This window comes from Electrona antarctica (genome assembly GCF_951216825.1).
Source record: "Electrona antarctica genome assembly, chromosome: 13".
Lineage (NCBI taxonomy): Eukaryota > Metazoa > Chordata > Actinopteri > Myctophiformes > Myctophidae > Electrona > Electrona antarctica.
In genome coordinates, this window is record NC_136794.1 from 4,329,386 (window position 1) to 4,352,993 (window position 23,608).

The 23,608-nt window shown below is 41.9% G+C and overlaps 2 protein-coding genes across 2 annotated transcripts in view; one reads left to right on the top strand and one right to left on the bottom strand.

Annotated features, from left to right (window-relative positions):
* The window catches only part of LOC306935585 (HSPB1-associated protein 1 homolog), a 27,386-nt gene extending 20,705 nt beyond the window's left edge, over positions 1-6,681 (bottom strand). The window contains exons 1-2 of the mRNA XM_079518683.1: positions 6,534-6,681; positions 2,162-2,366 (exon numbers count right to left, since the gene is read on the bottom strand). Coding sequence (XP_079374809.1) covers positions 2,162-2,363 — 202 coding nt within the window. The 5' untranslated portion in view covers positions 2,364-2,366; positions 6,534-6,681. The remainder of the gene's footprint in view (positions 1-2,161; positions 2,367-6,533) is intronic.
* A 2,951-nt stretch (positions 6,682-9,632) lies between these two features.
* The window catches only part of slc49a4 (solute carrier family 49 member 4), an 88,902-nt gene continuing 74,926 nt past the window's right edge, over positions 9,633-23,608 (top strand). The window contains exons 1-2 of the mRNA XM_079518684.1: positions 9,633-10,026; positions 15,413-15,506. Of these exons, the coding sequence (XP_079374810.1) occupies positions 9,690-10,026; positions 15,413-15,506 (431 nt within the window). The 5' untranslated portion in view covers positions 9,633-9,689. The remainder of the gene's footprint in view (positions 10,027-15,412; positions 15,507-23,608) is intronic.

The window sequence follows — 23,608 nt, forward strand, 5'->3', positions numbered from 1 at the left end:
AGCAACCATGCTCACAGGTACATACACGGGTACAGACAAAGCTGGTTGTTGGAGTGGTTGCACCACTCAAAAAAAGGAAGGGGCGCTATTATATTAAAGTCTAACTGATTAGGTTATTATGTAATGGTGATGTAAAACAAACGGTGACAAAACAAACATTCAATTCTCTTTATTGTTAATGGCATTTAATGTTTGTGTTAGGACAAGATGACGTACATTTTCCCTTCATTGTCAATGGCGTTTTTAAAACAAACATTGAACTAAAAACAAACATTAAACCCGTGTATATATATATATATATATATTATATATATATATATATATATATATATATATATATATATATATATATAGGAGGCGCTAGCGCCCCTCAATAAATACAAATTTAACTAAAAACATTGAACTAAAAACAAACATTAAATTCTCTTTATTGTTAATGGCATTTAATGTTTGCGTTAGGGACAAGATGACGTACATTTTCCCTTCATTGTCAATGGCGTTTATAAAACAAACATTGAACTAAAAACAAACATTAAATTCTCTATTATTGTTAATGGCATTTAATGTTTGCGTTAGGGACAGGATGACGTACATTTTCCCTTCATTGTCAATGGCGTTTTAAAAAAACAAACAAACATTGAACTAAAAACAAAACATTAAACCTGTATATATCGGGAAAAAAAATACAAAAAAAGAATTAGGATGTGTTGTGGACTTGTGGCTCACTGAACTTCTATTTTGAGTATAGAGGTTGAGTAAAGAACGAACATTGTATGCTGGGTTCTGGTGGTCATTTGTCATGCCGGCTCACTTGGTTGAGCATGGTAATTGCAACACCAAGATTATCCCATTCCGGGCGGGAACCCCCTTTTTGGTGTTTTAAACATTACGTTATAATTTAGCTATTGAAAAATAGCAGATCTACAAGCTCATAGCGCGCCACCGAGTGGCGCGCTACGAGCTTGTAGGTCTGCTATTTTTGAAAAATCGTGAAAATGTGGCACAAACCATGGGACATTCTTTCAGAGCGACCGATTTTAACTCAAATCTTTGCTTCTGGGGGTGCCTCTGGAACAACATATTTTGAGATGGGGGGGTCGGCGGGCCAATTACATATAATCTTTGGAGTCCTTGACATGAGATATTGAGTGATATAGGCCTAGAAACATAGGTATTTCAGAAAACTGAAGACATTCTTTTAATTTCGACGTCAGGCCAAAACGTGTTATACACTCCGTCCTTCCTGGGGCTATATCCCAAACATGAATGGGCTCTCTGATCTGTGACGGCTTTGGATAAAAGCATCTGTTTAACCCATTTAGGCCTGACCTAAAAATAAAAAATAAAATCTTCTAAATCCTCCAGTTTTCTGAATAATCGTGATATTTTCACGATTTTTTCGTGATATTTTCACGATTTTTTCGTGATATTTTCACGATTTTTCAAAAATAGCAGACCTACAAGCTCGTAGCGTGCCACTCGGTGGCGCGCTATGAGCTTGTAGATCTGCTATTTTTCAATAGACCCAAAAGGGGTTCCCGCCCAAAATGGTTTAACTGCCACAGGACAACTAATGCATTGAAGTTTTGTTCCTTCAAAATGGGGAAACGTGACGCTGTGGTGTGAATTACTTTCAGGGCACCTGGACTACCTTGTGTGTTGTTGTCGAGACAACATTGTACATTGTATTGACTGCAGGGATCAATTTGCTTTGTGTGTGTGTGTGTGTGTGTTATGCATCTTGAGTGTGGCGGTGTGCATGTTATCTGCTTCTTTGAGTATACATACAGCCCATGTATCTAAATCGATGTTTCTTTGTGTGTGCCATAATTACTGGCATTACTTCTATACCCATAGAGTACTGAGTGACATGCCTGTTGTATCATTGAAAACACATGCCATGATTTCCTTGCACGCATCTCCTTTGTGTGGACATAAATAAATGGTGTGTGTGTGTGTGTGTGTGTGTGTGTGTGTGTGTGTGTGTGTGTGTGTGTGTGTGTGTGTGTGTGTGTGTGTGTAAAAGACCAGAAATAATAGGCAGACTATCATCTGAGGCTGAGCACTAAACAGGGGGAGGCCTGCTATGGAAAGCATTGTGTGATGTCAGAGTACATTAACAGCATCACAGCCCCCCCCAAAAATGTTTAGCGGTTCTTACTGTTAGTCTCGTCTTTTCTCCCGAGTCTGAATCTGATGACCTTGTCACCAAGGCAACCTGACAGGTGGTCTGCAGTCCAGCGGCGGACAGGCCAATCACACGTCATGTCGGTGAAGACTGAGGGCTGACGTAAAGCGCCCAGGATCCCGTGGGCCTCTTCTGGGCCAAAGGGCTTAATGGTTTTGGCTGTGGCGGTGGCCATGGCCTAAATAACATACACAGAGAGGAGATTGTGTGCACGTCTCAATGCCTATATTTAGGCCCAGGTGCTGCATGTCAGGCATCAAGGCAAACATCAAAGGAAGAGAAAGAACATCCCCGCACACTAGTTTCTAGAGCTCCGAGACTTACTTTATTTAGAGGCAACAAATTGCGACGTTCGACCTACAAGGTCTTCATCAGGCAAATATGAGATATAGGGCAGTATTATGCGTGTCTTAAGTACCAGGGCAGGTCTTATTACTTAACTTAAGACCTGGAGGCGTGATCGATGCCAATTGGCTATTCTGAGTGGCCAAACAGCATTGACCACGCCTCCAGGTCTTAAGTTAAGTAATAAGACCTGGTACTTAAGACACGCATAATACTGCCCATGGTCTCTGGGCTCTAGAAACTAGTAGTGTACGGATGTTATTTTTCTTCCTAAATAACATACAAACAGTGGGTTGTGTCACAGAGGCTTGGGTTACTTAGAGGTATTACATGGCACAATTATTGTGGGAAAAATAATTGCAATGAACGATATTATCACGCTACTCAAAATATGAGTTTTAAAAGAAAATCCACTTTTGTTTCGCCACTTGAATCCCCAGCATCCCTATTTTGTGGGGGGGAGGGGGGGTGTTCGCAAAATGTTTGAGCTTGTAGATCTGCTATTGTTCGGCAAATCGATATAAAAGCACACCAAATACACTCTTTACAGGTACGCTTCATAGAGGGTTTAAGTGACACAGAATTTGCAGCCATTTGCGGCCTAGTCTATGACGGAAGTACTTCACAATGATTTCAAATCTCTGCGATACGATTATTGTGAGCATTTATTTTTCATCACGATAAACAACAATTATCCTCCCATTCCTACATGTAGTTACAGGTGCGGTTAATAAGCAACAGGTAGGTGCAGCTAGTGTGACTTCAAGGGTCCTCCCAGGTCCCCGTGGTACAGAAGGTTATGCAATTATAAATAAGGCATAGTATGTAACTTTGCCCTGTGTTTACAATACATTACAAAACAATTACACTTTTTTTAACCAATCATTTTCCCAGGATAAAGTGTGTAGCAGAGTTGCTCAAGAGCCTCAGCCTGATGGCCTCGAAAGTCTAATATCTACCCCGGTCCAGAGGGATATCCCTTTGGTCTAGTGGTTAAGGACTTTCACGCGGGAGTCCTGAGTTCGAATCCCGGGCATTGCATATATATAATGTAGGTTTACAGTTCATTTGTAATTGTACGGTATTCATTTTACCATCCAAGTTCCAAGTTCCAAAAGTATCTCAAGTGGCAAAAGAATCCTTTCACTTTTAAGCGATCCCTCTGACTGAACAATCTACAGTACCCCTTGAAAACGACATGGTGGTACAGTACTACATCTCAAGGTGTTATTTCCAATAACATAATTAAACACAAGTTAGCTGAGAAGAACAATAATTGCATCAGAATGCTATGGTACCACATATAGTCCTAGCATTAGACTAGTATATAGAATTTTTGTCTTTATTCCTTTGCATACGTATTTGTCTAATGTCTGTAGCCTATACAACCAATTGTGCAATGTAATACAGATGGCCAGACGACAATACTACTTGATATGTTGAGGTACAGCTACTCATGATGTTACTTACTTATGACTTACTTACTTAAACTCAAATAACAATACAACGAATGTGGGTTGTTGTTGTTTTAGCCCTTATTAAGTACATTCAAATGCTCAGCCTTGACAAACGGTTCGTAGAGTGAGTATAGCCTAGCTGTGGACTGATTGATTGATTGGAGTAACAGTTTTCAGAATTACAGTAGGCTACATTTCAAGCACAACTCAATACAAAAAACTGTTAACAGTGAGTGGACGACTGACGACACCATAAGCACTACACTTGTTTACAAGAGGGTCCACCTAGCCACTAGCCCTGAAACATGACTGCCATGATAATCATCATGACAGTCATGACGCAACTGCAGCCTGTTTTATGCGATTGATTGATTGATTGATTGATTGAAGAATGTATTAACAGTTTGCAGAATTACAGTACATTTCAAGCACAAACTCAATACAAAGGCTGTTAACTGTGAGTGGACGACCCAATTAAGCATTACACTTGTTTCCAATAGGGTCCACCATGTTCAAATCATCAAAACATTTAGAGACGTACAAATAGACACTTCTATAGACAGAACAGGAATTCATCATAAAGGAGGTAAAAAGGGAAAAGAAACATATACAGTGAGGGGGAAAAAAAGGGGTGGGCGGTGGGGGGGATTCACGTTCAGCTCCGTTAATTCGTTTGTTTTCCTTGGAGGAGCTGCGTTGGGTCCCCAAGTCGGCTCCGTGGCCGTACCTTGAGTTGGCTGTGTGGCCGTGACCGTCTCTTGTGTTGTCCTTGCGTTGGGTCCCCAATTCGGCTCAGTGGCCATACCTTGAGTTGGCTGTGTGGCCGCGACCGTCTCTTGTGTTGTCCTTGCGTTCGTGTTTGAGGGATTCCGATTTTACAGGGGCCAGTTTCGAATTGCAGCCGTCCGTAGGTGCCCTTTGAGAGCGGTTTTGAAAGAGTCAAGGGATTCGCATGTCTTAATGACAGTTGGTAGGGCGTTCCACATTTTGGTGGCATAGGAGCGAAAAGAATTTAGTCCCTTGTTTGTGCCGAATCTGGGTTGTACATGGTTCGTTGCACTCCCTCTGGTGTTGTGGGTGTGGACTTCGTTAACATTAAGGAAGTATCTAGACAGGTACATGGGTATCTTGGTGGTGTATCGAATCTTGTGGACCAGACCCATTGCAAGATGCTGTACTCTGTCGTCGACCCTAAGCCATTCCAGCCTGTCGAAGTGGGCAGGGGTGAGGTGGGTTCGGGGGGCTAGGTCAAGTAGGAGCCTGACCAGTTTGTTTTGGGAAGTCTGGAGCCTGGTTTTAAGGGCCTTTGAGGTGCTGTGGTACCAGGAGGTGCATGCATAGTCAAAGAAACCCTGTACAAGGGCTCCTGTTAAGGTCTTCAAGGTGTTTTTGTTGACCAGTGAGGAGATCCTGTAAAGGGATCTTGTTCTATGGTTGACCTTTTTGATTACGTTGGCGGCCATTTTATCACCGGAAAGATTAGCCTCCAGGATGGAACCTAGGTAGGTAATTTCATCTTTACATGTGATAACATTGTCACCCACTTTAACCAAGAAGCCATTTGCCTTGCTGAGATTACTATTAGAGCCAAAGAGAATGGATTCAGTTTTTCCCAGGTGTAAAGATAGTTTGTTATCAGCGAGCCAGGTGCAGATTTTACCGAGTTCAGAGCTGAGGGCATTTTCAACCTGCAGTTTGTCCCTGTCCGAGACTAGCAGTGCTGAGTCATCTGCGAACAGGAACAAGTTGCAGTCACAAGCTGAAGTCATGTCGTTTACATATATTAGGAACAGTAGAGGCCCTAGTATGCTTCCTTGTGGAACGCCACAGCTCACTGGGAGGGGGGGGGACAGTGTTCCGTTCACTTCCACCATCTGTTCTCTCCCCTCCAGGTAGGATTGCATCCAGCTCACTGATGTGCTATCGAAACCAATTGCTTTTAGCTTGTTAACCAGTATGGAGTGGTTCACGTTGTCAAAAGCCTTTTGGAGGTCCAGCATGACCATGCCGCAGTATTTGCCAGCGTCCACCTCTTGTTTGATGTGGTCGCTCAAATAGAGAAGGCATGTGTCAGTGGAGTGGGATGTTCTGAAGCCAGATTGGAACTCGTACAATAATTTATTAGTGGCAAGATACTTTTCAACCTGTTCATAGACTATTTTTTCCATCACTTTCGAGATGGAACTAAGAATAGAAATAGGGCGGTAGTTGCCGGGGTCTAATTTACTCCCTTTCTTGTGCAAGGGGGTTACTTTGGCCAGTTTGAAATCTTGGGGGACCTGTCCCTGTTTGATGGAGAGGTTTAATATGTGGGTGATGATTGGAGCTATAGAGATGGCTGAGTCTCTGAGAAATTTGGAGGGAATGTTGTCATGGCCTGTGGCCTTGTGGGGTTGGAGGGCACTCAGTTTCTTAATTACCTCATCAGTTGTTACCATAACTAGTTTCAAATCGTCTTTACAAACACCTAGGTTTCTGTAGAAGGTACATTTACAGTCCAAACGTGTATATAAACATTCCGTTTTCAAATATAAAGTACTCACAATTTGTCCCACGGGTGTTAGAAATTTGCTGGTACAGCGATTAGCATTGCTGCATCCCGCGTTGTTTAATAAAAAGCATTTTTATCCGAGCTCCCCGGCTACTTTTCTCAAACGGGGTTCGTTTGGGAAATACAAAGTTGCACACCGGGAGCGCACTCGCCTATTAGTCTGTATTTGCAGTGCTGTCAGCGTGCCTATATCGAACACACCCAGTGTTTCAGACTGCCACACTCCTCCCGACCGATAGGGGCGCGTAGTTGAAAGCCAATGGCAAAAAAACAGCTCGGATAAAAATGCTTTTTATTAAACAACGCGGGATGCAGCAATGCTAATCGCTGTACCAACAAATCTCTAACACCCGTGGGACAAATTGTGAGTACTTTATATTTGAAAACGGAATGTTTATATACACGTTTGGACTGTAAATGTAGCGATCGCGTAAAACAGGCTGCAGTTGCGTCATGACTGTCATAATGATTATCATGGCAGTCATGTTTCAGGGCTACCTAGCCACATAAAAATGATCATAAAGGAGGAGTGACAAGTGGGACAACTTAAGTAGAGTAGAGGGAACAACAACAACTCACCTTTTAGCACACGTGCTGTGTGGCGAGAGAAGACGAGAGGAAGTAAACAAAAGTCACGTGGACGCCTGTCTGTCTTTCCCCGCCTTCTCCGCTGAAAGTGACTCCATTGTGGCTCCGTCGCTGTTGAACACAAACCCATTCAAGTCGACGCAGTGAAGGGACCAACATGGCGGACGACGGGCCGCCGTTTCCCCAAAATATGAAAATAATGGCGAGCCATTTCCGCGTCACGTGGTCTAACCTGGAGGTACCAGTGGAAAGCTAGTGTTGCCATGTCCGCTTATTATACGCTACGCTGGGTTTGTTTTTCCTGTAAAGTAGCTTGTAAATATTTCATTTGTATATAGTTGCGGGTTGCGTTTATTGTGGAGGCTTCAATGGCTTGTTTCCTATTCCTAATGTTGTTTAAACCACGCAGGGTTACATTTTCAAGTCAAGGACCCCTAAATTAATATATATTTGTCTGTGGACTGCCAGACCCTCATCTGAAAACATGTTATGCCAGGAACCCGGGCCCCATACAAGATTTGTTTTGTTAAAAATGTTTAAAGAACATTCCACATTTTTCAAAATTTCTTCAAGATTTTTGGGGAAAATTGTAGATCCACAAGCTTTAGCTATTTTCAAATTGCTATGTATTTGCGAAGTTCTTTCTACTCCTCGGTCTGGGGCACATGGCCCATCTTTTTGCAACCCATTTTGATAGTCTAGGCTAGGGTGGCTCCGGGTAGAAAACAGAGTTAAGCAATTGAAATTGGGACTGACATTTAAAATTGCAAATGCAGCTTTGCCCTCTATGCCCTCTGTACCCGCATACCTGACAAACCTCAAAGAAGTGAGTGACTCCCACAGCCACAATACAAGAGGAAGCGAGAACAACGGTCTGGTACCACCCACTTTCAAAACAAACATGGGCAAATTATCCTTCTACAGCACAGCCACCCATGAAGTGTGGAATGCCCTGACTCCCTCCCTAAAGAAAATGCAAATCCCTGGTGTCATTTAAAACAGGCCTGAAAATCCACCTTTCAGCATGCCAAAGGGAGAGGTAATGATTACCCCCCCCCCCCCCCCCCCCCCCCCTTAAGGCTCATTCATAGTCAATTCATAGCAAATGGCTTCTTGGTTAGAGTGGGTGACAATGTTATCACACGTAAAGATGAAATTACCTACCTAGGTTCCATCCTGGAGGCTAATCTTTCCGGTGATAAAATGGCCACCAACGTAATCAAAAAAGTCAACCAAAGAACAAGATTCCTTTACAGGATCTCCTCACTGGTCAACAAAAACACCTTGAAGACCTTAACAGGAGCCCTCGTACAAGGCTTCTTTGACTATGCATGCACCTCCTGGTACCACAGCACCTCAAAGGCCCTTAAAACTAGGCTCCAGACTTCCCAAAACAAACTGGTCAGGCTCCTACTTGGCCTCACCCCCCGAACCCACCTCACCCCTGCCCACTTTGACAGACTGGCATGGCTTAGGGTCGGCGACAGAGTACAGCATCTTGCAATGGGTCTGGTCCACAAGATTCGATACTCCACCAAGATACCCATGTACCTGTGTAGATACTTCCTTAATGTTAACGAAGTCCACACCCACAACACCAGAGGGAGTGCAACGAACCATGTTCAACCCTGATTCGGCACAAACAAGGGACTAAATTCTTTTCGCTCCTATGCCACCAAAATGTGGAACGCCCTACCAACAGTCATTAAGACATGCGAATCCCTTGACTCCTTCAAAACCGCTCTCAAAGGGCACCTACGGATGGCTGCAATTCGAAACTGGCCCCCGTAAAATCTGAATCCCCCCCCCACCGCCCCCTTTTTCCCCTCACTGTATATGTTTATTTTCCCTTTTTACCTCCATTATGATGAATTCCTGTACTACTGTTCTTTGTCTATATAGAAGTGTCTATTTGTACGTCTCTAAATGTTTTGATGAATTGAACATGGTGGACCCTGTTGTAAACAAGTGTAATGCTTAATTGGGTCGTCCACTCACAGTTAACAGCCTTTGTATTGAGTTTGTGCTTGAAATGTACTGTAATTCTGCAAACTGTTAATACAATTTTCAATCAATCAATCAAACAGTCAATTATATTTCTGTTTGACTGTACCCTGTACTGATTACATTTCTGTTTGACTGTACCCTGTACTGATTACATTTCTGTTTGACTGTACCCTGTACGTGTACTGATTACATTTCTGTTTGACTGTACCCTGTACCGATTACATAAATGAAACTTTTACCAATAAAGTATTCAATCAATTAATCAAAGTGCTCGCTTCTTTTTGGGCTTGTTTTCATAGACCTTCTGGTTGCTTGCTTCTCTCACACAATCTGGCAACACTGATCTGGGGCATGCGCAGTAGTAAAACTCCCAGACCGTAGCAGCAGATGACATGAGCGTCTGTTGTTATTGTTTCTCTGCTGGGAGAGAGGCAGACTGAAAACAAAGTAACCCGACACTGACTACTTCCCCCTTATCGAGGAGATCTACTATAAACTCCTGCTGCTGGACGACAGAGGGAAAAAATAAAGAACACTAGTAGTATTTAATAAAATGGGTGCCGCGGGTTCGAGCACCACCGACGCGGAGAGACTCGAGAGAGAACCTCTCCTCGTCCCTTCTCAACCGTCGGAGCCATCATCCAGCAGCAATAACAACACCACACCACGGCCAGTGTACAGCAGGGTCTACGGCCGAAGATGGGTGGTCCTGGCCCTGTTCTCCATGCTGGGCTTCATGCAGGGCATGGTGTGGAACACCTGGGGTCCCATCCAGAACTCGGCCGCTCGCGCCTTCGACTTCGGCAAGTCCGACATCGCCGTGCTGGTGCTGTGGGGTCCGGTCGGGTTCATCCCGTGGCTCCTGTTTATGTGGCTCATGGATAAGAAGGGTGAGTGGTTTTTTTATTTTCATTTTTTCTTCAACCAGTGTGGTTTTGATTTATTTATTGATGAATTTATTATAACATATTGGAGAATTACAGTACATTTCAAAGCACAACTCAATACAACAACTGTGGACGACACCATTACACTTGTTTACAATAGGGTACACAGTGTCCTGCTCTGACAGCAGACTGACTCCCTGTCTGTGATTGTATGTGATGCTAGCTGTAACCGGTCATATTGTCTCTTTGAGTTAAAAATCGATATTCAGTACAATTAAAACGTTATTCCAGACACACCAGGGGGCCCATAGAGTTCTGTGTGTTGACTGTTTGTTACATGCAGCGTTTAAAACTAGAACAAGCTGACCAACAGGCATCAGACTTATGTAATTAATTATAAACAACCTCACAGTCTCACTCTGCCATTGATTTAAAATCGATTTGATCAAAAATGAACGTTATGCACGTTTGTGTAATGTTACATGAAGTAGTACATGGTCATGTTAGTTTCAGAAAACGATTATTGTCCACTGATTACTGAACAAGACAGATGCACATAATGTTTTACAACCCCAAAGAAATGTCAGTCCTGTTAAACCCAACATTTGGGATTTTCCAATGTAAGGTTAGGAGCTATTATTCATTAATTGCACCGTCTTTTTCATATGAGCGATGGTCCTCATGTGGTAACAACAAACAGGCTAGTAAGAATAGGACTGCCTCATTTAGAGTCCTCCTAACTAAAAGACAAGAGGGCCACTTCAGTGGCGTACTCCTCTGTGAAATATTCCAAGTGTGTTGCTCAAACGTCATATAAAAATGGTAGCCACAGACAAAGCAGCCACCAGTACAGTGCACTGCTCACCTCTTGACTTGAGCTGCTGTGTCAGAAATAAATGCAACTCCCCAAACCGGTTGCCATGCATCACCTGACTGTTGTACAACATCCCTGTTCGTCTGACGCATCAGGTAGCAGGCAGGCATAAACATTACACTGTTTATTTGAATTATGTCTGTCATCACAGAAGGAAAACAGAAGATCTTGTGACTGTCATGTTGTTTTCAGAATGATTGGTCAAGGGAGTGTCATTCAAACACAATGAATGCACTGACATAAAATTGTGTTATATTATACAATGTGAAACTAAAGGGGAAGACCTTTAGCCTTTACTTTACTTACTACAGTATCTGGTGCTTGATCTTGTATTGTTTCAGAGTTCATCATCTCATCTCTGGTAGGGTTTAGTTTAATTTTGAGGGGCGCTAGCCCCTTCTATGCCCAGGTTTGTGTGTGCATGTGTACCCCGTAGCGATGATTTGATTGGCCGAGCCACGGAATTGAGGATAGGATGTGAGGACAGAAAAATTGAGGACGCCAATTTCGCCAAAAGTGATTGGCGGAATGTGATGATAAGACTCTAAGAACACCCCTCACTTCATACACATGTGATTTATTTTCTTTTTTTAAATTTAAAGTCGTTTTAGCTTTAGTTTATTTAGGTAGGAATCAGATAGTAGAGAGACAGGATACATACGAAAGATATTCTAGACGGCTCATGCCTTACGCACAACACCATGAGAACATGAAACCCAGAGGTTACTCCGTAACAGGGTCTTAGGGTCTAGGGCATACACTAGCTCTGCTACTCTTCTCTTCCTGGCTCGCATGAAATGCAGACCAGCCTCTATTCTGTTGTGGAAATAAAAATAACGTTTTACCTACTCACCAATAGAGGGTATGCGCATGCATAAAGTGAATGGCAGATCGAGTGGCAAAGTGAGTGACAACGTGAATTTATTGTTCATGTAATGTAAGTCATGTAATGCAATCAAATAGGACTTTTCTGTTTGAATGTATGGGCTGTCAAGGCCAGAAAGTAGTTGTTTGCCACTCAGTAGGCATTCCCGCATATCGCATAACTTCCGGGTATGATGATGATGTCATGCGCATACCCTCTATACAAAGGTGGCTATGGGGGGGCTATTAGGGCTATGGACCAGAGCTAGGCATACACAAACATGTATCCCACCCGAACCCTAATCTCCCTTTGTGTATACAAAGGTGGCTATGGGGGGGCTATTAGGGCTATGGACCAGAGCTAGGCATACACAAACATGTATCCCACCCGGACCCTAATCTCCCTGGGGAAAAGCAAGTACAGTGGTGGTAGGTGATCATCCAGAGACTAGATGGATACTAGACTAGCTTAAGCTATGTGATCCAAGGTATCGGGGATAAGCCCATGTAATGTGCTTAAGAGCATTGCATGTACAGGCGCTGACAGTGGTAGAACGTTGTCAGAGGAAGCTGCTGACCAACACATTAAATACGAACGTGGGTGTCTATTCCCTTTTTCAATGTGCCAGTCAGACCCCTAGGAGATGGATTGTTGAGGTGCAGGTGGAGCGCAACACCTATACCGGTCCATCAACTTTCATAACATTGCGCATTACTGTTATCTTTTATTTTCTTTACATTAGAACTTTTGCAGCCCTTCAGTCCCTGGTTGACTGAAGAGGTCTAGGGGCCTGTACAGACGAGGACTAGAACTGCCAGGCCAACTGGTTTTGTGTTAAACTGGGATCCCTTTGATGTGCTGGGATCAGCAGGGGTTCCAGAGGCCATAAACCCAACCTGAGGCCATATAAACCCAACCTGAGGCCATAACCCGCTATTGTGAAATGGCTTTAAAACCCATTTTTGGCGGGAACCCCTTTTGGTGTTTTAAACATTATGTTATAATTTAGCTATTGAAAAATAGCAGATCTACAAGCTCATAGCGCGCCACCGAGTGGCGCGCTATGAACTTGTAGGTCTGCTATTTTTGAAAAATCGTGAAAATGTGCCTCAAATCTTTCCGAAAATTGTCATGATTTAGAAAACTTTTTTTAATTTCGACGTCGAATGGGTTAAAGAAACCAAAGTAATGGAAATAACAGATCTATAAGCTCACAATGTGTTGTGAACTTGTAGGTCTACTATTGTCACAGACAATGACATTATTTCAGAAAAAAAGTGCTATATACAGTATACAAACTAAAGTCAAAGTCATACACGTTACCGCAGTGAAATTTGTTCTCCGCATTTGAACCATCTCTTGGAGCGGTGAGCTGCAGCCGTGCGCCGCGCTCGGGAATCATTTGATTAGTAGATTTGACCCCCCAATAAAACCCTTTGATGCTGAGTGCCAAGCAGGGAGGCATTGGGTCCCATTTTTACAGTCTTTGGTGTGACCCGGCCGGGGATCGAACCCCCGACCTCCCAGTTTCAGGGCGGATACTCTAACCACAAGGCCACTGTCTGATACATACACTATAGTATACTGGTGTGTGTGTGTGTGTGTGAATAACAGAATGTACTGGGAGACATTTCAGACATGCAACCATGTAGCCCGCTTAGCTGGGGATCAGCCCTGTGTGGAGGCTGTTGATGGTAGATTGATGTCATCACAAATGTGATGAGGTAAGCACATAAATTGGGCACAGTGTTTTTTGTGCAAAACTAATGCTTTAAATGGATTCAGAATCATGTAAACCCCCTAGTTTGACATGTCACATGCTACTTAAAGTATGATGAAAATTGGATTGTTTTGTCTTATATTGGTTCAGGTTGTCTATGGTGTGGTGTACTGTAGTATACAAATATGGCCATAACTTTTTTTTGCAATGTTTCCGGCAGAGCAGGCCTCTCATTCTGTGGACCTTAATGACCAAGTGAATAGAAAAAACACAAATAAAAAGTACGTCATGACATCACAGGTTAATCTCTCAGTGATGTAAATAGGTTTTCAATGTAATGAGTCCCGGGATGCGCAAGGATGGTCTTTTAGATGAGTCCCAGGGACACTTCAACGACGTTAGGACTGGAGTCATATTTTGCAGCATTTAACTCCCATTTCATTTTATATGGTTATAATGTGGTTATATTCATGTAGAAAACAGAAGAAGAAATGATTATTATAACTAAAGCTAGCAAAAATAAACTAGAATAAAAGACAGTACAGTAGTGCATCCTGTGGATGCAGAGGTCGTTGTTTTATTGCGTCCCTTAACTATAAACTGCGTTTTTAATCTCTGATCTCTATTCCTTGAGCTTTTGGTGCCTGTGCCCCCCCCCCCCCCCCCCGGGCTATAGTGATAACAGTATCCTGCCAGACTAGCAGCTACAGTGAGTGGCGGCTAAAGTGGGAACTGGAGAACAAGGAAGTGGGGAGAGTTGTTCCCTGCAATGGGCATCATATCATCATGTGCATGAAACCGAGAGCAGTACGGTGGCTATGACGCAATCGCCGTAGCTGTCAAAATCGTTAAGCAAACAGCCGTCTGCGATGGGTTACCACCCGTTTTTGGTTCCCATGGTGACACAAAATAAATAATAATAGCGCCAGCTAACTTGCCGATATTGCCTAATTCTTACATGCGCTAGCCTGGACATGATCAGCAGTGGAAAAGAGGAAGGTGCTGCATGGAGCAATCTGTGTTATTCTAAAAAACTTTTTAATGAACATGGTTAATATGACACATTGGTATTAGTGTTATTTCTTCATTCAGAGCATGCCAACACATTACACAACATAAGAGAGGTGATGGAGCAATCGGTGTAAATGTATGACGGCCTTGAGGCTTAATCAGGAGTTGTAGTAGCCACGGGGTAATCTAAGCGGTGGATATTGCTCTTGTCTTCATGTCTTTATGTATGTAAATCGTCTTGTTCTTTGTATGTCAAATGTGTGTATATATGTTCTACATACTTGGCTGCTGTGTCGCAAGACAAATTTCAGTGTGAACTGACTATAAAGTACTATATCATCATATATCATATCATGACATGGCGTTGTAGACGCTACGTGTAACTTAAGTGTAGGTTCTGCCGTAGTAGAAAGGGCTGCGACGTCACGGCAAGCAGGTTTATTTATCGAGCACTGATCCATTTCCGGTTGCCGGAGCGGACTGCCGTAGCCGTCGTTGCTTAACCCATTTTGGGCGGGAAGTTAACCCCTTTTGGTGTTTTAAACATTGTTATAATTTAGCTATTGAAAAATAGCAGATCTACAAGCTCAAAGCGCGCCACCGAGTGGCGCGCTACGAGCGTGTAGGTCTGCTATTTTTAAAAAATCGTGAAAAGGTGGCACGAATCTTTCAATATATATTCTTTCAGAGCAAAGGTTTTTAACTAAAATCTTTGCTTCTGGGGGGGTTCCTGGAACAACATATTTTGAGATGGGGGTCGGTGGCCAAATGCATAGAATTCTAGGGGTCCTTGACATGAAATAGTATGAGAACCACTGACATAGAAACATAGGTTTTTCGAGAAAACTGTCAGGATTTAGAAGACATTTTGTAGAATCTTTCTCAGGTCGAAATGGTTAAAGTCCCTATTATGTTCCAGGTCTACGGATCTCCCTGTTGCTGTCGGCCTTCTTCATGGTCTTGGGAGCCGCCGTGCGCAGCGTTCCATTGGGCGATCCCGTAATTAGACGATGGTAAGTCTCCATGTTTCAAGTCACTACCAGACAGTCTCTCATTCTAAACTTTATATGAAATGTAAGATGACAACTGAATTCATGTGATATATATAATATATATAAGCCCTGAGCTGAATTAAAACAGTTCTTTTTTTAATGTTTTGTTTATTGTGTTTAAAATTTGTTTTATTTTCCTTTATTTTGTCGTTTGTTTCGGTTTTTTTCCTTATTACTTTTATATAAGTTATATAAAAGTAATATATATAATATAACCATGTAATAAGGATAGGCATTAACCCATTTAGGCCTGACGTTGAAACAAAATCACACCCGTGTGAACTGAGTGGTGCAACTACACATTTATTGTTATAATTACTGTACATTATGTGTCAGTGACGTCACATACTAACCATAGCAACCATGCTCACCCGTACAGGCACAAACACACACGGGTACTAACAAAGCCAGTTGTTGGAGTGGTTTGCACCACTCAAAAAACAAACGTTCGCTCTGAAAGAATATATACCTATTCAAAGATTTGTGCCGCATTTTTACGATTTTTCAAAAATAGCAGACCTACAAGTTCATAGCGCGCCATAGCTTGTAGATCTGCTATTTTTCTATAGCTAAAGTATAACAGAATGCTTGAAACACCAAAATGGGTTAATAAGCTACTAGCTTCCGCCTATACCTTTTCGATCATGTCTAAAGAGTTTAATACATGATTCTTCTTGTAACGTTCCAACGGCATGAGATCGAAATAAACCATACATTCATTCATAAACCATTCAGTCATTCAGTGTTTAGAAAAGTCGATTTGCTCGGACACGTATGACGTAAATTATCCCTTCATTGTCAATGGCAAATGTGACACGTGTTGTGACGTTATTTGAATATGTTGTCCAATATAACTAGCAGGTCTGCAGTGGTTGGAGGAGGTGGTCTCCCTACTCTTCCATTGAGAAATGTAGAGATTAGACAAGAGAACCCATTGGTTCGACAATGTCAATATAGTTATTTGAAGCATATGGTAGTACCACACTGGACGCATTTACGCTATTCCCACTGAATAGCATAAATGGCGCTCTTATCATCGTACATCATCATGCGTCATCTCATTCCGGCCAATCACAATTTGCGTCATGTCATCATGGCGTAAACTAGACACTATGACATAAAATTGTCCCATTCATTGTCATTTAATGTTTGTGTAGGACAAAGTTTGAGCACATACACCAAAAGCTGGACATTTGGGGCTAGTAGCGCCCCTCATAAAAAAAAAAAAAGCCAATCTGTTTACATTACGTAGCTAGCTAATGAGATCACTAACGTTAAGCTAGCCCAAAACGCAGGTAATTGTCATTGTCAATGTGATATGTAATTTAGATTGAAGAGGTCATTGATAATCTGGTCCACCTCCGGTTATCAACATAGATAGGCCACTTGTTGGCTGCTCGGCACGGCCAATCGCTCGCCTCCCTGTCGTCGGCAGACCTGCCTTTTTGTGATGTAAAAAATCACATCGATGGGGGCGTGCAATTTTCACCTGGAGATTTGGATTGTAAAAGATGTGACGGTTTGTGTGGATTCCTCACTCCACCTTTACTGCTGCCGGCTGTCTCCCTGATCAGTAAAATGTTTCTTAACCCTTAGAAGAGCAAAGACGCCAATTGGCGTCTTCATCAGAATTCCGTAAATGAGCAATGACGCCAATTGGCGTCTTTCTCTTTTTTGATTAATCTAAACATATTAATATGCTCCGAAGCGCTGTTTAAATTCCTGAGCTTATATTCCAACTACATTACCCAGAAAACCCGTGTCACGTGACACACGTGTACGTGTTGCCATTGGAAGCTGGTCCCACCCCCTGTAAACAGTGGGGGCAGAGGGAGTCTTCATAGTTTTCATTGTTTTGCCTGTTTGCCGTCTCGCCCGAGCGATTTTCTAGCAGAAAAAGTTGAAAGCAGTACTATTTATTTGAGCGAGTTTTGTGGTAGTAGTATTGATCCATACGCGTCCCAGTCGCCTTCTCCAGGCGGAGTAGCCCTGGTCCAGTGCTTACAGCGAGACTCGCTGCTCCCTCCCTCCTTTTTTCATTGTCTCCCCATCGTCGTCCGATGAGCTATACCGGGAAACCATTGAAGAAGACGATCAACCCGGAATGTTTTGAGGTAATCTTATTGTAGAAAATGCCCTTCTATAGTGATCAGAAATCATAAGATGATCGCTACAAATAGATGCTTGGATAATTACTACTACTAGTCAGATCATGACGCCAGAATGACTCACCACGATGGCCCCCAGCCATTAGCCAGCACCGAAGGTGCTGGCTAATGGTGTTGGTCGGTGCATTGGTGCTGGCTAAGGGCTGGAGGGGGGGGTTGGTGTCGATGAAATGAAACGATCGGTTGGTTGGTGCAGTACAAATGTATCGTAGCAGGCATGCACGCATGGCAGTACAAGTATTTTATATTGTAGCGTGCCTTATAGGCGATCTGATCTTTAGAGTAATGTTCGCTCCTTTTATTTACTGTCTACAAAGACGGAGAACAAACATGCATCGTTTACTGAAGCAACGCGTGGTTATGATGACGTTGCTACAAGGATCGGAGGGGGGACGGGGAGTGAAGCTAACAGTAGCGTATTATATAAGATCTGTATGACGTTTCATTGACGTCTGAGCTTGCATGATAATTGCATTCATTGTATATTGTATACAATCATGATTGTACATTGTTTAGTGTGTCTCCGTGTGATGATGATGATGACGATGATGTCAGATAGCCTACGTCCCCCCCCCCCCCCCCCCCCCCAACTGGCTATTGGCCGGGCTGACTACAGCTAAATGTTTATTTTTATATATTTAGAACTGGCATCGGAGGAGGAGGATGATGATGATGATGATGATGATGATGATGAAGACGAAGAGTCAAGACTGCGATGGAGTTCTCCGACACTGAACCGGATGCATTCATTCATTTCAGTTGTTGTTTTTTTTTAAAATTTAGCCTACACACACACACACCGTCAAGAACAACTGGAATGCAGTGGTTTGGGGACACTGGGGAGTTTGGGGACAACTGTTTTGTATGTAGGCCTATTTATTTTCTGTAATATTTATTATAATTGTATTATGTTAGTAGTCATAAAAAATAAAAGACAAGCTTTTACAATGAGTTAGACCTGTCATGGCTATTTTGTTCACTAGTCTGAGGTTTATGGTTTGACTAAGCGAGTTTCAACTGTGATTTACTCTGTAACGGTAGATGGTAAGAACCCAATTTTTTTGTTATAATACAGTATACATTCAAGTCTATATTTTGATACATATCATGGGCACAAAGTCATATCAAAACAATGTCCTTGGATGAGTTTTTTATCAAAACTGTTTCTTCACAACAGGTTTTTGAGATACATGCATGAATAGACACGGTACTGGTAAGACTATGTAAACATGGTATATATCAAAATGTGCGTTAGAATGTCTAATTTTACCCCAAAAAAGAATTGAGTTTATATGATGTTCCATTTCAGAGCTAGGGGGACTTTTAGCTGGATAGGTCAGATTGATCATGACTGACCATGCTATTTATAGATGGCAAAATATCTACAGTGGTACATGTGAGAAACTTTTTATTTTATTTTAATTGAACTAGACAACTCACCCTTTAAAATGAGATATTGCATGGCTATGTACGCCCAGCAGAAAAAAAGTTATTTAGAAAATAAAACTTCAACCGGTCATAACTTTTTTTGTTGTCCTAGAAACACTACCCAGTGTAAATGCAGGCTCTTTTAAATGGCTTCCAACACCACAACTAAACATTTTATCAACTCAGTTCATTTTTTTCCTGGAAGCAGACAAGCCAAGCTTTCTCTGAAGGTCTTTCGTTGTCACACATTCACAACAGAGAATTTTCAATAAATCATTCAAAAACGCCATTCTGCCATAGAGAAGTCTAAAAACTATATAGAAATCCATGAAACTCTCAAAGAGTTAAACCATCATTTCCTTACTGCATCAGGGGTAACAAAAGACTAAAACAATACATATTCTTACTGTTTTCATTTTCCATATACTACGCTTTAGTTATTTTATTACACGCAGAGGCTCGGGAAAGGTCATTCCAATTATGGTGCGGATATAAAGCTGTAATTTCAATGATTATTTCCTCCTGGGTAATCTGCCACATATGTAATATTAAATATTCGCAATGAGTTGATAAAAAATACATCATACAATTCCAATAGCCGAAGGAAATTGTATTTCTTTAATAACCCATTTTGGGCGGGAACCCCTTTTGGTGTTAGCATTATGTTATGCTTTAGCTATTGAAAAATAGCAGATCTACAAGCTCGTAGCGCGCCACCGAGTGGCGCGCTACGAGCTTGTAGGTCTGCTATTTTTTAAAAATCGAAGAACCATAGCATAACATAACATAGAAACATAGCTTTTTCAGAAAACTGTCAGGATATAGAAGACATTTTTAGAATCTGATCTCAGATCAAAATGGGTTAAATTGGGCCACATGGATTTTATTTTTTAATATTGGGCTTTCAATGAGCAGGTAGCCTCCATTCTCTCTAGTCTCCATAGTGTCCGTCCCATAAGACCGGCAAATTAAGACCATTTGTCAGGTTTATAACCAGCTTTCCAATAATTTAGACAAAATTGTACGGGGAATGAAAAGTCACTCATCATTTAACCCATTTTGACCTGAGATCAGATTCTAAAAATGTCTTCTACATCCTGACAGTTTTCTGAAAAAGCTATGTTTCTATGTCAGTCGTCCTTCGATTTTTCAAAAATAGCATACCTACAAGCTCGTAGCGCGCCACTCGGTGGCGCGCTATGAGCTTGTAGATCTGCTATTTTTCAATAGCTAAAGCATAACATAATGCTTACACCAAAAGGGGTTCCCGCCCAAAATGGATTAAGGATATTTGGAAAATGAGACCCCTGGTATCCGCTGTGATGGAAGCCTGTCCGTTCATAATTGAAAGTTGGCAGTGAAAGCAGCTCTTCTTATCATTTTGCAGCAAAAATGGCAACCTTTTACAATGACCTGTGATAGTTTTACTGCTAAGTACTGGAAGGTCCAAATTGGGTTTTAGCCGTACTTCCAAGTCCCAAGCTAATTTGCTTTTAGATTCTTAGAGTCAAGAACACAGTCTTTTGACATGGGGGTCACCTCTCTTACTTGTGTTAACCCATTTAGGCCTGACGTCGAAATGTAAATCATGACAGTTTTCTGAAAAACCTGTGTTTCTATGTCAGTGGTGCTACTGCTAAACCTTTTTCATGTATTTGGCTGCCGACCCCTATCTGAAAATAAGTTGTTCGAGGGACTCCCCCAGAAGCAAAGATTTGAGTTAAAAACGTTCGCTCTGAAAGAATATATATTCAAAGATTTGCACCACATTTTCACGATTAAAAAAAAAACAGCAGACCTACAAGCTCGTAGCGTGGCACTCGGTGGCGCGCTATGAGCTTGTAGATCTGCTATTTTTCAATAGCTAAAGTATAACATAATGCTTATAACACCAAAAGGGGTTCCCGCCCAAAAGTGGTTAAAATGCTGATTTATGCATGGGCAGACTTCCTATCTCAAGACAGAACCTTGTCCAGGGTTGTGCGTTACATAACCCGCTCAGTGTTTTACAGCTGTAATTTCTTTTTTTTTTTTTTACAGGGTACTGTAGTGCTGAGTGAGGACTTATCCTTTTGTAACACGGCGTCATTGAGTGAAAAACTTGACGGGTCATGCGCTGAAGAGGCACAGGACAAGAGGGCTTGTTTGTTTGTCGTGTTGGGAACGTTTATTTTAGAGCAGGGGTTCTCAACCCGTGGGTCGCGACCCCTCGGGGGGGTCGCCAAATTATTTTGGGGGGTCCCCAAATTATTAAAAAAAAAAAAAAAAAAAAAATAGCAGACCTACAAGCTCGTAGCGCACAACTCGGTGGCGCGCTATGAGCTTGTAGATCTGCTATTTTTAAATAGCTAAATTATAACAATGCTTAAAACACCAAAAGGGGTTCCCGCCCAAAATGGTTTAAGGTTATTGTAGCAGTCAATTTATATTGGGGGTCGGGAGGGGGCGGGGCGGGGGTCCCGAGACGATGCCAAAGCATTTTCGGGGGTCCCCGGCCAAAAACGTTGAGAACCCCTGTTTTAGAGGACCGGGATGGTTTTATTGGGAGGGAGAAGAAACTCTCCTCCGCCCATGTAATAGCGTCATTGAACAGTGCTTTGCACGTCGGCTAAAAGTGGAATAGAGAGAGAGAGCTTAAATGATCAGGATGTTAGTATTGACTGTAAGCTCTATATCTGCAATGGGGCTGGCCCACTTTGTCTATGCATCACTGGCAATGTTATGGATTGGGTTTGTTATGTGCCCTTAAAGGGACATAGAATGTCCTGGTTTAGATTGTATCGGCTATGTGCTTACTATGGCACAGACAGAACTGTGGTTAACTAGTAAACACAAGATAAAACTGTAGATGGAGTTCACCAAGAAACACAGAAAAAACACAGAAAAAACGACCTGCCTGGTGTCTATTGAAATTATTCACTTTAGTTCAGTTTCTCCATGTTATATTTGACAGTTATTTGGCTCAAGCCAAATAACTCAAGCCAACAAACTCACTTCTATAGGACAGTTTGTCAGTTACCCGAGTGTCTGTCAGTCCACTCCAAAACAGCTTTTTCCTGCCTCACACTGAAGGCAGTGAGTAGCTCCCTTTGTCACTGGTGAGTTTGAAGTTTGAACCACCTGAACCCGATTGCGTCCATATTCTGGGCATGTCGGATAGTGTCACAAAAAAAAATGTAATCTTTTTTTTCTATCGATTACTCACCCCATAGAGACTTAATTGAATTCATGGATAGTTTTTGTTACGCAATTTCGCTAAGCCACTAATTTGATGACCAGCAGTGGTTTCCCTTCTATGGAGACTAGGGCTTTCACTGTCTAGTGATTTTTTACTAGTTGACTAGTTGCCTAGTTTACTAGTCGACTAGTGTTGTTTTTTTTTTTTTTATAATATTTGTACGATTTATAAACTGTGTACATTGGTGACTATATAATCTAGCTGATCTTGAGGCCTACAAAAAAGAAAAAAATAAATCTTTGTCAACATAGTACCAACAAGGTCAACTTGTGGATTTACTAGTCGACTAGTTCAATAGTCGACTAGTTGCTTAACCCATTCTGAACGGGAACCCATTTTGGTGTTTTAAGCATTATGTTGTGATTTTGCTGTTAACAAATAGCAGATCTACAGTGCCGCGCTACGAGCTTGTAGATCTGCTATTTTTTTTCTAAATTTGTGAAATGTGGCGCACATCTTTATATATATTCTTTCAGAGCGAATGTTTTTAACTCAAATCTTTGCTTCTGGGGGGGTCCCTGGAACAACGATTTTCGACTATTTTCGACTCGATATTTTGGTGGGAATGGAGCCTTTGAGTCTCCTTTATGTCTCCATAGGGAGTATAGAGAGCATAGGGAGCTGGTCATCAAATTATTGGCTTAAGAATGCGACAACAACTAAAAGATACCCACAAATTCAAGTCTCCATGGGATGAGTAATACAAAAAAAAAAGGAAAAAAAGTAATTTTGGGGGGTGAACTAATAGGTTAACATTTGATAAATGGAATAGTTGTTGCTATCACTTGTTGCTACGCGATGCGTTGTGAGTGTATAGATCGGCTATTTTCACTTCAGCAAAGAGATTTGGGGCCCTATTTTCGCCGATGTCTTACCACTTAATCCCTAAACGTGAGAATGTAGTGGAAGAAGAATGACACATCATATGTATGCCAAACTGTTAGTTACTGTAGTCTACTTTTCAATTAAGACAATGGAATGAACCATAACATAATAGTATAGTATATGCATTCGAGTGCTTTTGTAAATCCAGTTTTTCACTATTTTGTTGAATGTTTCTTCGATGCCACATAGTTTCATAACAATGTATAGTGCAGGACATTAAGGAAAATGAAGCGGTTGTTCCCCAGATCCACCAGTAGGTGTCACTCTTCACAATGGCATTAGCAATGATCAAGCTCTTGACTATGAGAGTCCTTCACTCTCATCCGATGAGTATATAGAAGCTG